This window comes from Alnus glutinosa, chromosome 5 (genome assembly GCF_958979055.1).
Source record: "Alnus glutinosa chromosome 5, dhAlnGlut1.1, whole genome shotgun sequence".
NCBI lineage: Eukaryota > Viridiplantae > Streptophyta > Magnoliopsida > Fagales > Betulaceae > Alnus > Alnus glutinosa.
This window is the reverse complement of record NC_084890.1, coordinates 8,813,804-8,831,571: the sequence shown is the minus strand read 5'-3', so window position 1 is coordinate 8,831,571 and position 17,768 is coordinate 8,813,804. Positions and strand designations below refer to the sequence as shown.

Sequence of the window (17,768 nt, the reverse complement as noted above, 5' to 3'; positions counted from 1 at the left end):
CATGGTCGTGGCTCATTCTCCAACAACCATGACCGTGGCTCCTACTTCTCTCCTGATGCAGCATCCTATTATCGGCCTACATGCCAAATTTGTGGCAAACCCGGACATATTGCTCTTCGCTGCTACCATCGACAGGATCTGTCTTTTTTTGACTAGCAGCAATAGCCTTCTCCACAGGCCTACTACTCATCTCTGGTTCTGCCAGCTGAGGAAACTTGGTACCTCGATACCAGGGCTACTCATCACATGACTAATTAGCTGCAGCATCTCAGCTTAGCACAAGAGGATTATTGTGGACAGGATCAAATCTGTGTGGGTGGTGGAACAGGTTTGCCTATATCTCATATTGGTTCTGCTTCCTTAACACTCTCGTCGAAATTTCATTCTAAATCAACCCCTTCGGGTTCCTTTGATTTGTAAAAACCTTCTCTCTGTTAGATAATTTGCTCTTGATAACTCTGTATTTTTTGAATTTCACTATTCTCACTTTGTGATCAAGGACTCTCAAACCGGGATCACCCTCCGTCAAGGTCGAATTAAGTCTTTATCAATTCCTTCCTTTTTCTAGGTCTTCGTCAATAATAAAAGCACTTGTAGGTGAGCGCACCTCTCCGGCTTCATGGCACAAGCGCTTAGGTCATCTTGCTTTTTGTACAGCCCAACGTGTTCTTTCTCAGTTTCAGCTTCCGGCTCTTCCCAATAAGACATCATCCCCTTGCACTGCATGTCTGCAAGCCAAAGGTAATCAATTGTCGTTTTCTGCTTCTACTTCCAGCATATGTAAACCTTTAGAATTAATTTATTCCAATGTATGGGGACCTTAATGCTACTTTCGTTTCTTTGATTCCTAAGAAGACTGGTGCGATGGAGGTGAAAGATTTTCGCCCCATTAGTTTGATTGGTGGGATTTACAAGATTATATCCAAAGTCCTTGCGAATAGATTTAAATCTATTTTGGGCAAGATTATCTCTAACTCACAGAATGCGTTTATTGGCGGTAGACGAATCTTGGACTCTGTGCTTATTGCTAATGAATGTGTGGATAGTCAAATTCGATCGGGGGACCCAGGACTCCTGTGTAAGCTAGATTTGGAGAAGGTATATGATCATGTGAACTGGGACTTTTTGCTTTATTTGTTGCAGAGATGTGGTTTGGGGGAAAAATGGAGGGATTGGATATGTTTTTGTATTTCTACAGTGAGATTTTCTATTCTTATAAATGGAACTCCGTCCGGTTTTTTTAGTAGTTCTCGTGGTTTGCGACAAGGAGATCCTCTTTCTCCTTTGTTGTTCGTGGTGGTTATGAAGGGGCTTTGAGTCAGATGCTGACTGCTGCATTGGATCAAGATAATTTGACAGGGTTTTCAATGGGTTCCAGGGATTCCGAGGCCTTAGTTGTAAATTACCTTCTGTTTGCTGATGACACATTAATCTTTTGTGGTGCTCAAGAAGAACAAATTCGACATCTAAGATGTATCTTCTTATGCTTTAAGGCAATTTCTGGTTTGAGAATTAACTTAGGAAAATCAGAAATTGTTCCTATTGGTGAAGTAGAGGATGCTAAAGAGTTGTACTCCTTTGCATGCAGGTGGGTTGGGAGCTCACAATTTCATCCAATTCAGTCGAGCACTCCTGGGTAAGCGGCTGTGGAGATATAGTAGGGTAGGAGTTGGCCCTCAGTCCAAATGGATAGACGACTTCTTCTAGGGATCTGAGGCGAGTCACGCTAGGGATGTGAGGGATGGATAGACGATTTCTGGTGGAGGCAAAAGCGTTTGTCTTCTCGGTCAATGAAGGGGCGTCAGTGCTAAGGGTGGAAGAAAATCGGAAATTTTATTCCGGTGCGGTGTTTCTGAGCAACCAGTGCATCGAATGGCTGGGTTCGACTATGGAGGTGCTGAGGGGGGGAAATGGTATGCCCGATTCTGTCAAATCATTCCGGGAAGAGGAGAAGGTGACGATAGTACGCACTGGAGGTAACATTAATGGCAGGTTTATGGAGGTAGCGGTCTATGGGGTGGGCGTTCATAGAGGGTTCCTTCGCATTCCTGAGGGGCGGGGTGGATGGGGCTGGATCAAGTTCATCTCTGAGCTGCGTAAGGCCTTAGTAGTGGTTGGTAATGCGGCTGGGCGCGGGCCCGGTGGTTCCTCGCCGGAAGAGAAGTTAAGGGGGAAGAAGGTGGGGGTTTGGTTCGGGAAGGCTGCGGGATCTCTGTCTTTCGCGGAGGCGGTTCGCTCGTCGCCATCCATCTCTGCATCTGGTGGCAGGAATAAGGTCGCGCAGGAGGAGGCGGCCTGGTGCGAGGAGCAGCTCACGTTAAAGGACCGGTCCTGCGAGATTATTCGGCAGGCGGTGGACTGTTACGTCTGGGAGAAGAGCCGTTTGGTTCCGGCCGGGAAAGACCTCGGTGGCGATGATTTCAACGTGCGAAAAGTCAGAAAGTGCAGTAGCAGGGACAGCGATGTCAGAGTCTGCAGAAAGATTCTTGAACAGGTTGGAGTTTGGCTGGATTGGGTGAGTGGGTCAAACGTGGGCTGGAGAAGGAGATCTTCTCTTGGGCTGAAAATGGGCCAGTGCAAGATATCCTCAGTTAGTAGGCCACGTTGGAAGGTTGGTTATAAGAAGTTGGGCTCTAAGCCCAAGCTCAAGAAGGCTAAGAGGACTTCCCCGGAGCAGATTTGTGGTCTCGACGAAGCGAGGTTGGATTCTGGATCTTCGGGACTGGGCTCTTTGGCGCCGGAAGCCGTGGACGGGTCGAGTTCTACCGGTGGGGGGCTCAAGGGAGGTTCGTCGTCGATGGAGGGTGCTGCCCCGGTGGAGACTACGGCTCTTTCCGCTCATCACGTTTTGGACTGGCAAGATGGGTCTAGGCCGAAGAAGATGACGATTGGCGTGGATGGGGGGATGTCGGAAAATGGAGAGCTTCCTAGCGGGTGCACGGCGATGGTTGAAGATATCTCAGTGTGTGCGGTGAAGCCCATCAAGCGTCTAGAAAGGTATGGGTGTAGCTTATCCTCGGGTAAGCTTGGGGGAATGGAGCCGGGCCCTAAAGGATTTGAGTTTCCCTCTGTGGGGGCGGATGAGTTGGGAGAGAGGATTCGATTGTCTCTTCCAGTGATGACGGACAGTGGGTCGCTCATTTACCCGTCCGAAACAAAATCAGTCATGAGGTATCAGCGGAAATCGAAGGCCAAAGCGAGTAAGCTGGATATTCCCTTGATTGAAGAGGCAGTGACTGCTTTGTGTTCGCCGATGACACAGTGCGCGGGTACTTCCCAGGCGTTGGACGGGTCTGTGGGTCAGAAATTGCCGAAGCCAAATGGGGGAGTGGGCCTTCGGCGAGGGTTCCTTCTCCCGAGAAATCCTTTGAGCGACTGTATATCAAAGACAGAAGTCAAGGGTGAGAATCCCAAAGTGAATGGATTAATCCAATCTCAGAAGTGGCCGGTTGGGTTTGGCCCAACCGGGGAGATTGTATTGTGGGATCAGGGAGAGATAGGTGATTCTCCTTACCCCTTGGGCGTAATTCCTCCTGATCTACTTTTGGAGTGGGAGTCCGATGGTGCTGAGGATGAAGATTCGGCCCTGGCATTGTTGGATGCCATTGAGGAGGATTTCCATCGGGATACTATGGGGAAGCGGCAGAAGAACAAAGGGAGGAGGGAACTGCAGAATCTGAAGTGCTCCATTAACTATGACGGTGCGAGTGTGCGTCCTTGGAGTAGGAGAGGAAAGGCTCAGGTTCTGTAGTGTGTGGGTCGGAGGTGGGGTTCGGGTGTCGTGTCTTAGGGTGTTGGGTTTCGAGGGTTCTTGGATGGGTATGTGGTGTGCTCTTTGAGGGTTTGGGTTGGGGTTTGATGCTATCGTGGGATGGCTTGGGTGGGTTCTCTCTTCCTTTTTTAGGGCTGTTTTTTTATTTTCAAGCAATGCGTTGTCTTGTATACTGCCGGTGTACTAAGGGGCGCCTGACGCTTTTAATAAAGTCAGATTATTACTTATCAAAAAAAAAAAGATATAGTAGGGAGAGAGGCTTTATGGCAATTGGTGATTGACGCCAAATTTGAGAGTCTAAAGGGTGGGTGGTGCTCGAAAGAGGTGTCGAGTTCTTTTGGAGTGGGCGTATGGAAACATATTAGGAGGGGGTGGGAGAAGTTTTGCAATTTTGTTCGTTTTGAAGTGGGGAACGGATCACATATTAGTTTTTGGCATAATTGGTGGTGTGGGGATAGACCCTTGAAGCAATGCTTTCCGGCTCTTTTCAGTATAGTAAGGAACAAAGATGCGATGGTGGGGGATAATTTGGCTGTTCATAATGGTGTAATTCAGTGGAATGTTCTTTTTACGCGTCAAATCCAGGATTGGGAGATGGATATGGTCCTTTCTTTCTTCGATCGACTATACTCCGTTTCGGCTCGACATGGAGAGGATGACAGGTTAGTATGGCATCCCTCAAAATAAAGTTTATTTGAGGTGAGATCCTTCTATGAAGAGCTTATTAGGAAAGATGGCCCATCTTTTCCTTCTTTTCCCTGGAAGAATATATGGCGTGTTAAGGCTCCAACAAGGGTGGCTTTCTTCGTTTGGTCAGCTGCTTTGGGCAAAATATTGACGCATGATAACTTGCGTAAGAGAAATGTTATAGTGATTGAGTGGTGTTGTTTGTGTAAGAAGAGTGGGGAGTCTATTGATCACTTGTTGCTTCATTGCGAAATCGCCCGAGATCTTTGGAGCTACATTCTTACTTTATTTGGGGTAGAGTGGGTTATGCCACGATCGGTGTTGGAGTTGTTGAATAGTTGGGGGCCGGCGATAAGGTGTGGTCGTGCTAAAGAAGCTTGGTGGTTAGCTCCTCTGTGCTTATTGTGGTGTATTTGGAGGGAGCGGAATGCGCTGCTTTTTGAAAATGTAGACATCTATGGTGGAGCTACGGAAGCGGTTGCTCAACATGTTATATATTTGGATAGCGTCCCATCATAGTTTGAATGTTTTTACTTATGTAGACTTTTTAAAATTATTCTCTGTTCGTCCTTTTTAGGGGTTCTCTTGTACACTTCCCGTGTATAAGGGTTGCCCCCCTCTGTGCTTTTTTTTATATAAATTGCAATTACTTATCAAAAAAAAAATCTTTCAAGTAATGGAAATTGGTTTTATGTGTCTTTTATTGATGCTTTTAGTCGTTACACTTGAGTTTTTCCAATTCAAGCTAAATTTGATGTTATGCCAACTTTTCTACAATTTCAAGCCTTGGCCGAACGTTTACTCAATTCAGAAATAATTAGTGTCCAATCTAATTGGGGTGGCGAATATTGCAACCTCCATTCCTATTTTCGGTCTCAAGGCATAACTCATTGCATTTCTTGTCCTTACACACATCAACAAGGGTGTGTAGAAAGAAAACATCGTCATCTCATTGACACAACTTTAGCACTCTTAGCCGAGAGTCATCTACCTCAAAAATTCTGGGATGAGGCTTGTCTCACTTCATGCTATCCCATCAATCGTTTGCCAACACTATTGTTACAAAATAAGTCACCTTTTGAGAAACTATTTAATCAAACTCTTGATTATATGTTCCTTAAGGTATTCGGGTGTGCCTGTTTTCCAAACTTAAGACCCTATAATTCTCACAAGTTTTCACCTCGTTCAAAAGAATGTGTATTTCTTGGGAATAGTCAAAATCACAAAGGTTATAAATGTTTTCACATTGATTCTGGCCGGATGTACATCTCACGAGATGTCATCTTCCATGAAGATCAATTCCCTTTTGCTGCAACTCCTATTGTCTCTGCTTCTCTTCCACCAATTCAGGTACCTGTCCTTCCTCCTCTACTTTGTTCACCTACTGTTTCTATTCAGTCACCACCTTCAGCAACTGTATCTCCTTCCACTTCTATTTCCAGCCCCTCCCCTCCTAATTCTGCAGTTATCAACATGCCTAGTTCCAACTCCTATACAGATACACCTCCTGCTCGGCTACATCCCATGCGTACAAGGTCACTAAACCATATTTTCCAGCAAAGACAATTCACGGATGGCACCATCCGATATCCTGCTCCTCGGGCTTTAGTGGCAGAAACACATTCAGCACTTAGTGAACCAACTTGCTTCTCCAATGCAATCATAGTTCCAGAATGGAGAAATGCTATGCAAGTCCAATTTAATGCTCTACTTCAAAATCAGACCTGGTCTCTCATGTCCCCGCAGTCTTCTCAGAATCTTGTGGGCTGTAAATGGGTATTCAAGCTTAAAAGGAAAGCTGATGGGTCCATAGAACGGCACAAAGCACGTCTTGTGGACAAAGGTTTTCACCAACAGGCCGGTGTGGATTATGGAGAGAAATATAGTCCGGTTGTCAAGCCTACAACAATCCGAACGGTTTTCTCTCTTGCCTACTCTGCAAGGTGGTCACTAAAGCAAATTGATATTTAGAATGCTTTCCTTCATGGTTTTCTATCTGAGGATGTCTACATGGTCCAACCACCTGGCTTCATTAATCTCAGCTTTCCTCACCATGTTTGCAAGCTTCAAAAGGAGATTTATGGTTTAAAACAGGCTCCCCAAGCCTGGTTTTCTCGCTTAAGTGACAAGTTAGTCCAGATTGGTTTCGTGGGTTCTAAGGCCAACACTTCACTCTTCATTTAATGCACCAAGACAGTCACCATTTATCTTCTTATTTATGTCGATGACATAATCATCATAGCATCGGATCCTAGTGCAATTACCGAGCTTCTGCAGCTTCTCAGTGTTTATTTTGCTGTGAAAGATTTGGGTGATCTCCACTACTTTCTTGGTGTTAAAGTCCTCAAAGTTGAGTTTGGTCTTCTTCTTTCTCAACGACTATACATCTTGGATCTCTTAAGAAAACAAAAATGCATGACCAAGCCTATTTCTTCACCAATGGCTTCTTCCTCAAGTCTATTTGCATTTTCTAGTGATCAAATGGAAGATCAGTCCCTATACCGCAACATCGTCAGGTCATTACAGTATCTCTCTCTCACACAGCCTGATTTAGGCTTTGCAGTAAATTAGGTATGTCAATTTATGCATAGGCCACTTAAACCTCATTGGCAGGTTGTTAAAAGAATTCTTAGGTACTTGAAACACACTCTTTCTCATGGTATTCTTCTTCATCGCACATCTTGCAAGCAAACACGGATGCTGACTGGGCTAGATGTCCAGATGATCGACGATCCACAAGTGCATATTGTGTGTTTCTCAGGTCTAACTTGGTGTCTTGGAGCTTACGCAAACAACCAACCGTATCTAGGTCCTCAACTGAAGCCGAATATAAGGTTGTTGCTAATACTACTGCAGAACTCCTCTAGATTCGTGCTCTTCTTCAAGAACTTGGGATTCGGTTATCTTCTCCACCAACACTTCGGTGCGATAATATTGGGGCTACTTACATGTCAGTCAATCCGGTTTTTCATGCCCGTACCAAGCATGTGGAAATTGATTTCCACTTTCTTCGTGATCGTGTTGATGATAAATACTTGGACATCCGCTTCATTCCTAGTTCGGATCAACTGGCTGATGTGCTTACTAAGCCACTTGTCTCCACTCGGTTTCAACAATTGTGTTTCAAGCTCAACGTGTGTTCCTTCCCGTTGATCTTGCGGGAAGGTTTTAACAAAACTAACACACATGACTCACAGTGCAAGCGTGAGTCTTGTGCAGAGCAATAGGTCCAGGATTCTAATGATAGTAAACCTACTCCTATCCGAAGTTCTAGCACTAAGTAGATAAGGCTGTGTTATCTTAGAGTTCAAACGTTATGTTAGATAAGATAAGGGATAATGTCAAGAAGAGTTATAGTTCTATTGTATAGGGAAGCAATCATGTTTATCCTAGGAAGTTATGTTTATCTTCAACTCTTGTAATCTTCTATAAGTATCAATGAAGGCTCACGATGATGAGCAAGGTTAAATAGCCAAATATATCTAAGTTCTATCACTTCCGCTACATTAATTGGTATCAGAGCCTTGACTAACTCGGTTTGATGGCAAGAGACGAAAACGCAAGTAACCACTCTAACAACGAAGAGTGGAGAGTGCAGGCTCTTCGGGCAAAAGTCTGTGCTCATGACCAGCAGTTTGATGGTATTGAACGCTTACTACAGGAGATGCAGCAAACTATTGCTGGACTTGGGATTGACGGCAACAGGAACCATAATCGCAACCGGAATCGCGCCAACGAAGAGGCTCGTGGCCATCAGGGTGGAGATAGTGGCCCTGAACCGTGACGGAAGCACCAAGCTTTTGAAGAGCTATCTAGCGAAGACAAAGATGACCACTTCGAGGAGGAAGTTGGCGGTAGGAGGAGGCAGGAGAATCCCCATAGCTTTCGGGTCAAGATTGACCTTCCATGTTTTAATGGTCATTTCCACGTCGAGAATATCCTTGATTGGATTCTCAAAGTAGAGAATTTCTTTGATTATATGCAGATTCCGGACGTGCAACATGTGAAGTTAGTAGCGTACAAGTTGCTTGGTGGAGCTTCAGCCTAGTGGGAACAGACGCAGAGTAACCGAAGGAGGCAAGGTAAGTAGCCGGTTCGTACGTGGCTAAAGATGAAAAGGCTGATGAGATCTCGGTTCCTACCACCTGATTATGAGCAAATCTTATACCGACAATATCAAAATTGTCGACAAGGAACTCGGTTTGTTAGTGATTATACGGAGGAATACTATCGATTGGACTCAAGAAATAACCTGTCGAAGATGGAAGGACAACTAGTCGCATGGTATATTAGAGGGTTGCGAGTAGCTATCGAAGACCAAGTCACTCTCCATACCGTCTAGACATTGTCGGAGGTGGTCAATCTAGCTATGAAGATAGAGATGCATATGACGCGACAACCTGTGCGATCACAACCTTTCAGACAGCTGAGCCCTCAAACCAGCAGCCAACACAACCAGCTCGGATACCCCCGAGGGAAAGCAATAGTAACCAAGTGCCCAAGGCAACAACCGTCCCACCTCATGAAAAGGGACCCGTCAACATCAATCCTTATAGTCGTCCAATGTTGGGAAAGTGTTTTCGTTGTGGGCAGCCCGGGCATCGATCGAACAAGTGCCCAAACCGGCAAACAGTAAACATGATAGAACAAGCGGATGAGGAGGGGTTTCCGTTTGAAGAAGTCAACATGACTTGAGAAGAATATCTAGGAGATTATGCTAGCGGAGAATTTGCAAAAGGAAATGATGGGGAATTCATCAATTGCGTCATTCAACGACTCTTGTCGACACCAAAACAAGAGGAGACGCAACGACATAATATTTTCAAGACCCGTTGCAACATCAATCAAAAGGTATGCAACCTAATAATTGACGGTGGACGTTTCTTATCAAAAAATAATAATAATAATTAAAAGTGGAAGTTGTGAGAATCCTCTCAAAGGCTTTAGTAACAGCTTTGCAGCTGAAGGTGGAGAAGCACCTAGACCCATACAAGATTAGCTGGATTAAGAAGGGAGCAGAGACAAGGGTAACTAATACTTGTCGAATTCCATTTTCCATTGGTAAAATTTAGAAGGATGAGGTGGTGAGCGATATTGTAGAGATGGATGCCTGTCATGTGTAGATAGGCTATGCCTAGGGAAGACAAATCGTACTACACCCTAGTTTAGTGTAATTTAGGTAGAAGATTCGTACCAACCGAAGATGGATTATACTTTTCCATTAATTGTATGTATCCTATTAAAGACGTAGCTAATCCATGCCTAAGGGAGACGGGTCGTACTGCATCTTAGTGGTTAGGTGGACAGTCCGTGCCAACCGAAGATGGATTAGACTTATTCTTTAATATGGTAACTTCTTGTTTATTTATAGCATGCATAGAATGAATTTCTCTAATTAAATATGATTAACCATTGATGTGCGGATAGCGGTAAAGTCAATACTCTACTCTTTCTCTCTCTTATATTTCAATTCTCTTTTACGTTTATTGTATACACTTTAGCTAATTACAAATTCAACAATCTTTTCTTTAGTTATTTTTAATCTTCACAAACTTAATAGCAATCCTCCTGCAGTCCTTGAGATCTGACACCCTCTCTATAGCCTTATCCTACAAGGATTCGTCCTATTGCGAGTGATAATTATTATTGATATATTTTGGTAAATAAAAGACCACATCAGATGTGACAACACATACTTATTCTGGTGGCAAGGGCGGAAAATTGTGCTAGTATCGTCGGGTGAAAGGGGTCCCCAACTCGAAGTCTGTAACAATGGAGGGGAGGCCCTTCCTTACAGTGGGAGAAAAAGAGTTTATGGAGAATCTGAAGGTTGCCGAAGAATTCTCGACACTAGTGGTTAAAGGTGAGGAGGTGGTACATACCACAGTGGTTTCGACAGAAGTGAATCATTTGTTTGAAGAATTTAGGGACCTCATGCCAGCCAACCTACCAACTGGGTTACCACCTATGCGAGATATCCAACACCAAATTGATTTGATACCAAGTGCAAGTCTTCCCAACTTGCCACACTAACATATGAGTCCCGACGAGCATCAAATTCTACAAAACCAGGTGGACAACTTGATTCACAAACGCTTACTGAGAGAAAGCATTAGTCCTTGCACGGTGCTTGCATTACTTACTCCAAAGAATGATGGAAGTTGGAGGATGTGCATAGACAGTCGCGCCATCAACAAAATTACGATAAAGTATCGTTTCCCCAATCCACAGCTAAATGACATGTTGGATATGCTTGCAAGAGCCGAGGTATTTTCTAAACTTGACCTACGAAGCGGTTACCACCAAATTAGAATTCGGCCAGGAGAAATATGACTTTCAAAATGAATGAGGGATTGTACGAGTGGCTCGTGATGTCGTTTGGTCTTTCCAACATGCCTAGCACCTTCATGCACATGATGAACCAAGTTTTAAAGCCTTTCATCGGTAAGTTTGTCGTTGTATACTTTGATGACATTTTAATTTACAGTCGGAGCAAGGATGAACATATGGAGCAATTGCGAGAAGTCATGTCGGTGTTGCAAACTACAAGTTGTATGTCAACTTGAAGAAATGCACATTTCTCACGGACAAACTCTTATTCCTCGGATTTGTGGTGGGCGCTGAAGGTATTCAAGTTGACGAAGAGAAGGTTCAGTAAATTTGAGAGTGGCCAACACCCACTACTGCCGGTCAAGTCCGTAGTTTCCATTGCTAGCCACTTTCTACCGTCGGTTCATCAAAAACTTTAGCGGCCTCGTAGCTCCAATCATCGAGTGTATGAAGAAGGGACAGTTCCGATGGGGCGAAGAACAGGAGACTAGTTTTGATGTGGTTAAGGAGAGGTTGTCCTCAACACTTGTCCTTGCCTTACCAGATTTTAAGAAACTCTTTGAAGTAGATTGTGACGTGTCAATTGTAGGCATCGGGGCCGTTTTGTCATAGGGAGGGAGACCAATTTAATTTTTTAATGAAAAGCTGAATGAAGCTCAACAGAAGTGGACCACTTTTGAGCAGGAGTTCTATGTAGTCATTCACGCTTTGAAGCACTGGTAACACTATTTGATCCAATAGGAGTTTGTTTTGTATAGTGATCATCAAGCGTTGAAGTTTGTTAACACCCAGAATAACCTGTATCAAATGCACGCACGGTGGACAACATTCATGCAGAAGTTTACATTTGTGCTCAAGCATAAGTCGGGGCAGCAGAATAAAGTGGTAGATGCTTTAAGCCGGCATGTGGCCCTACTCATGACATTAAAGTCCAAGATTGTGAGCTTCGAACACCTAAAAGGCTTATATGCGGCAAACGTTGACTTTCAGGAGATTTAGGAGAAGTGTCTATCCAAGCAGCCAATAGATGATTTCCATATTCAAGATGGCTACTTGTTTCGCAGAAATTAGTTGTGTATTCCTCGAACCTCTCTGCGGTAACAAATCTTAAGGGAATCACATGGGGGAGGATTGAGTGGTCACGTGGGGCATGATAAAACTCTCTCTTTGGTAACCGACCAGTACTATTGGCCCCAATTGAAGCGTGATGCTGGCAAGTTTGTACAGAAGTGTCCCATGTGTCGAACTGAGAAGGGTCAAGCATAGAACACCGGACTATACACTCCATTACAAGTGCCCGACAATATGTGGGAAGACTTAAGTACGGATTTCGTGCTCGGACTCCCAAGGACTCAATGAGGTATGAATTCTATTTTTGTAGTGGTTGGCAGATTTTCCAAAATGGCAAACTTCATACCTTACAGGAAGACCTCTGATGCGTCACACATAGCCAATCTTTTCTTTAGAGAAGTCCTCTGACTACATGGAGTGCCCAAATCCATCACATCCAACAAAGACGTCAAGTTCCTTAGCCATTTTTGGGTAACCTTGTGGAGGAAATTCGACACATCACTCAAGTACAGCAGCACATGCCATCCACAAAGAGACGGTCAAACAGAGGTGGCTAACCAAACCCTTGGTAACATGCTTAGATGCATCTCGGGAGACAAGCCAAAGCAATGGGATATCAATCTTCCTCAAGGGGAGTTTGCATTCAACAATATGTGCAACAGGTCGACGGGTAAGGCACCGTTCGAAATTGTCTACACCAAGTCCCCTGAGCATGCATTAGACTTGGTCCCTCTTCCAAAACTACCAGGAAGGAGCATAGCAGCCAAGAATATGACTGAACAAGTTCAACGGATTCAAGTAGATGTACATCGGAATCTAGAGCAAGCAAATGATAAGTACAAGGCGGCAACGGATAAGAAAAGGCGAGTGAAGACGTTTCGAGAAGGCAACTTAGTTATGGCACACTTGCGCAAGAATCGTTTTCCCACCGAGACTTATGGCAAGTTGAAGAGTCACAAGTATGGGCCATTTCGAATCACGAGGAAGATCAATGACAATGCTTATGTGGTGGAATTACCTGAAGACATGTCAATTTCAAATACCTTCAATGTAGCTGATTTGTTTGAGTTTCATCTGGATGAGCCGTTGTATACAGATGACAAATCGAGGACAAGTTTTCCTGAAGTGGAGGAGACAGATGTAGGACAGATTATTGTCGAATATTAATCAAGAAAAGAAAAAGCCGAGTGATGATAGATTATTGCAGAATATTAATCAAGAAATGAAAGAGCCGAGTGATGGCAGATTATTGCAGAATATTAATCAAGAAAATAAAGAGTCGAGTGAGGTGACAATTAAAGAATAACCCATATAATAAGATTTTCTTTGACACCAAGTTATAGCATAACTAGTTTATTTTCTTTGGCACCAAGTTTTGCCATAACTAGCTTATTCTTCATTCTTTTGTTTTATTTCCGTTTGCAGGAGATTTATTTCCTTTTAGTAGCTTTATGGTTTCATTATAAATAGAGGAACAATTGTATTGGAAATTCATTCAATTTTATTATCAATAATATCTGAGTTTTCTCTATCACAGTGTGTGTTGGTGTTTGTGAATTGAGAACACGGTTTCTCTTTCACGTTTTATTGTTTCCACTATGTCAATATCTTTAAGGCATATACAACCGCTGCTAGTTCCAAATCATGAGTAGGATAGCTCTTCTCATGATCTTTCAACTACCTTGAAGAATAGGCCACAACGTTGCCTTGTTGCATAACTACACATCCTAACTCTTTCCATGATGCATCCGTATAAACCACATACCTAATAGACTCCATAAGTAGTGTAAGCACAGGTGCAGTCACAAGTCTTCACTTGAGCTCTAGGAAGCTTGCTTCACATTCCTTGCTCCATACATATGGGGCATTCTTCCTTGTAAGAGTGGTTAGAGGCACAGACAATATGAAGAATCCCTCAATGAATTTTCGATACTAACTAGCTAATCCCAAGAAACTTCATATCTCTCAGACATTAGTTGGTCACTCCAAATCTACAATGGCTTCAATCTTCATCGGGTCAACTGCAAGCTCATTTTGGTTCACTACATGACCCATGAATGACACTTCTTCCAACCAAAACTCACATTTCTTGAGTTTGGCAAACAACTTTCTTTCCCTCAATACATTCAACACCGTCTTCAAGTGTTCTTCATGTTCAACATAATCAGCTGAGTAAACCATATGTCGTCGATGAACACTACCAGTTGAAAGATCAAAAGAAGAACTATCCTACTCATGATTTGGAACTAGTAGCAGTAGTATAAGCCTTAAAGATATGGAGGCATTATCTCTATGGTGAGAGGTGTGAAATCCATACCAATCACCAGAGCCTCAAGTAAATATTTACGTCGACGGATCTAAATATGAGCAGCGAAGATGGTTAGAGTTGATAAAGGACTGTCAGATCCTCTACAATCCCGGTAAAACTAATGTTGTGGCTGATGCACTAAGTAGGAAATATCATGAAGAGGAGACTGATCCAGTAGTGGTTATCGAAGAACTAGCCCAACAATTTGCTATAGCATGGACTGAGGATGTGCTGACTAACAAGACACCAGTCCTAGCAGCTCTAGTGGTTAAACTGTTAGCCCCAAACAGAATTAGACAAGCACAAGAAAACGATCTAGAGTTGCGAGACCTCTTTAGGGAAACCACTTGAGGTGAAGCAACAAGTTCCATTTCTCCCCAAATAGAGTGTTGAAGACAGAAGATGGGAGAATAGTTGTTCCCAATAATGCTGAGTTGAGAAGAGAAATTCTTGATGAAGCTCATCAGACACGGTATACTGTTCACCCCGGTAACAAGATGTATCAAGACTTGAAGAAAAAGTTTTTGTGGTGTTGCATGAAGCGGTGTATTGCTGAGTATGTTGCACAATGCCTTTCGTGTCAGCTTGTGAAAGCTGAACACCAAAGGCCAGCTGGGCAACTTTATCCTCTCGAAGTGACAATGGAGAAATCAGATCAGATTGCTATGGATTTTGTCATTGGTCTACCAAAAGCACCAAGTGAACAATATGCCATATGGCTGATTGTTGATAGACTCATGAAGAATGCCTACTTCCCCCATCAAGATTATAGATTCTCTGGACAAGTTAGCAGAAATGTATATGCAGATATTGTGAGACTAAATGGAGTGTTTGTTTCCATTATGTCAGATTGTGACTCACGGTTCACATCGATGTTTTGGGGGAGATTGCAAGATGCAATGGGAACAAAGTCAAACTTTAGCACAACGTATCATCTGCAAACCGACGGCCAATACGAGAAAACCATTCAAACCCACGATGATACGCTTACATTGTGCGTGCTAGACTTCAAGGGTAGCTGCATACAATACTTGCCTTGAGTTGAGTTTGCTTACAATAATAGCTTCCGAGCAATTATTGACATGGCACCATATAAAGCTTTGTATGGACGCAAGTGTAAATGCCATTGTATTATAATGAAGGTCGTGAAAGACAACTATTAGGCCCAGAAATGGTGCAGGACACGAAAGAGAAAGGGGATGTTTGGTAACCAACACACCATTCATCTCCTTTATTTTCATTTTTTCCAAAAACAATCAACTTCAAAATATTCTAACTTCTTTCACTTTTATATCACATCAATAATTTTTTTATTAGTATTCAAATAAAAAAATCCACTACAATACAAAACTTTTTCACTTTTCTATAAAAATTATTTCTATTTTACATCACATTAATCACTCCTTACAATTACTTTAAAAAATTAAAAATAAAAAAAAATCAACTCACAATCTTTACCAAACACACCCAAGGTTACACTCATCCGGAAGCAAATGCTTACCGCCCAGAGCCAACAAAAAAGTTATATGGATAAGCATCGCCATTTTTGCATATAGTAATAACAGCATTATTTAATCTTGCATATAGATCTAGATAGTAATCAAAAACACTTATTACCTTAGATACGGATAGCGGATAATAACCGCATGTAATAACCACAATAACTGCGTAAATGCGGATGTGGATACCAAAAAGTGATAACCGTATTTTGCGGATGCGGATATTACTAATAACCGCATCCACATTTTTACTCATAATCTAAGGGTTAGTTAAAACTGTCTTGTAAGCATTGTGGGATAACTGTAAAATAAAAATGATGTTTCTTGCATTACTCCTTATATATATAGGCTCTCAATCTATTATGATGCAATTTTCAAGCTTAATCGTAAGAGTTTTCTCGACTTTCCATGATTGTATTTCAAAGACCAAATCACGTATGTCTGGTGTGTACGTCATAGTAATATGGTTATTCAGCATTCTGAATTATGTATCAATTTAGTACTCTGAGCATATAACTGTTGTGTTCCGCACGCATAAATTAAAAGTGCATATTCACAGAGATTTCAAACTAATATTTGGGTTAGGAAAGCAATTTCCTTTTTCCCAAGCAAACATTTTTCCAAAATAAGCTATAAATATAATAAAAATGCTTGGATATACCATAAATTTTCCTAAAATATGTTACAGATCGATCATTATGTTTATTGAGTTATCATACAACACGTACGTATCACATCTGCAACTTTATCCCATGAATTTAAGCATATACTTATAACAAAATACATAGGACATCGATCACCCCTCTAAAATCGCATCACTTTGTAACAAATTATTGAAAATTAAATTTGTAGTACGTGACTAGCATTACTCGATATCAAAAATAAATAGGTAGTTAATTCTAATCTGTCAGTTCAGTTTTCATGATATCTGGTAAACATCTGTGTAGCCAAAATGGACATTGGTGAACTCAATTTGAATGGTCAGATCAGCGGCCTAAAGTTTTAGATTATGACAATCAGATTTGTCAAAGGCCCTTTTACATAAGATTAAGATTAAGCTCGGGGTTGTTAACTAAATAGACAAGACTTGGTAGTAGTTGACATGATTATGATTGTAATGATCATCAAGTGGGGTCTGTGGCGTGTTCCAATATTGATGGCTTTGTCCAGTACATTATTTCACATAAATTGCATGGCTTCCAGCTCACATGGATCCCATTATATATTGTGTACCTCTGGTTTAGAATAGAGTTAGGGTTTGGGTAGGAGCTTGAGAATGTACTTTGTTAAGAGAAATGATAGTCTATTTTGTTAAGAGTAATTTATCTCATCATGTGGCGTAAATAATCAGAGTATTAGGTCAAAAATCTCCTACGCAAATGCTCAAATGCAGTTTACTTTTCTTGATAGGAACATGCATCATGCGAGAACCCATCAATGAGTTCAATATTGTGCTATATATGTTCTATTCGATCGATAAACTAGTAGCTAGCTAGATCCAACAACAAAAATGTTAAAAGGGTTAATTTGCTTGAACAAAAAGCTTCAATTAAGCTTCTTTCCCTGGTTCTTTAGTGAGAAAACAATCTCTAAGTAACAAAGAACAAGAGAGAAATTGGAAATCAGTGGAAAACTAGGGTTTCTAACCTGCTACATTGCTGGCAAAACCTTTTCTGGCCTCCGGCAACATAGACAAACGGAGCCTTGGCATGAAACTCGCAGACCTTGTGGCGTCGGTGGTAGTGCTTGGCATTCGTCAAATCTCCATTGCAGTTCTCCACCTGGCAAGTAGGCGGCGCTGACCCTCCTCCACTGCCAGATGCTTTCCTGCTAGAGGAAGTCGTTTCTCTCTTTTTCTTCTCATCCAGCTCTCCAATTCCATACCCACTAGCATCTTCATCCTCCTCCTCTTCCTCCTCCTCCTCCTCCGTATTGTTGTACTCGAAACTCCTCTTCCCCTCGGCTTTGCTTGTTTCCATTTTGCAAAACAAGAGCAGACAAACGAGGAGGAAGATGGAGCTATAGCTAGCTAGCAGTCAAGAGGAAGAAGACTAAAAACCTTAATATACGGTTGGAAAAGGAGAAGAAAACAAATGTCAGG

At 42.4% G+C, this 17,768-nt stretch overlaps 2 protein-coding genes across 4 annotated transcripts in view; both read right to left on the bottom strand.

The window, feature by feature from the left end:
- The window catches only part of LOC133868028 (squamosa promoter-binding protein 1), a 24,082-nt gene extending 6,314 nt beyond the window's left edge, over positions 1 to 17,768 (bottom strand). The window contains exon 1 of one of the 3 annotated variants that reach the window (XM_062304823.1): positions 17,315 to 17,768. In XM_062304823.1, the coding sequence (XP_062160807.1) occupies positions 17,315 to 17,646 (332 nt within the window). In that variant the 5' untranslated portion in view covers positions 17,647 to 17,768. The remainder of the gene's footprint in view (positions 1 to 17,314) is intronic. The other 2 variants (XM_062304824.1, XM_062304825.1) reach the window with 2 other exon arrangements.
- On the bottom strand, positions 3,021 to 4,001 carry LOC133868029 (uncharacterized). The gene is made up of 2 exons (XM_062304826.1): positions 3,515 to 4,001; positions 3,021 to 3,375 (listed from the first exon to the last, which is right to left on the bottom strand). Exons 1-2 carry the CDS (start codon positions 3,688 to 3,690, stop codon positions 3,165 to 3,167), a joined length of 387 nt encoding a protein of 128 aa, XP_062160810.1. The 5' UTR covers positions 3,691 to 4,001; the 3' UTR covers positions 3,021 to 3,164.

Bases quoted from the DNA above. Each gene is read 5' to 3' on its own strand.
- LOC133868029 (XM_062304826.1), bottom strand. From the start codon at position 3,690: ATGGAGCACTTCAGATTCTGCAGTTCCCTCCTCCCTTTGTTCTTCTGC. The intron at 3,376-3,514 runs GTAAGGAGAATC...TTTGATATACAG, and splicing joins GGAGGAATTACGCCCAAGGG to TCGCTCAAAGGATTTCTCGG.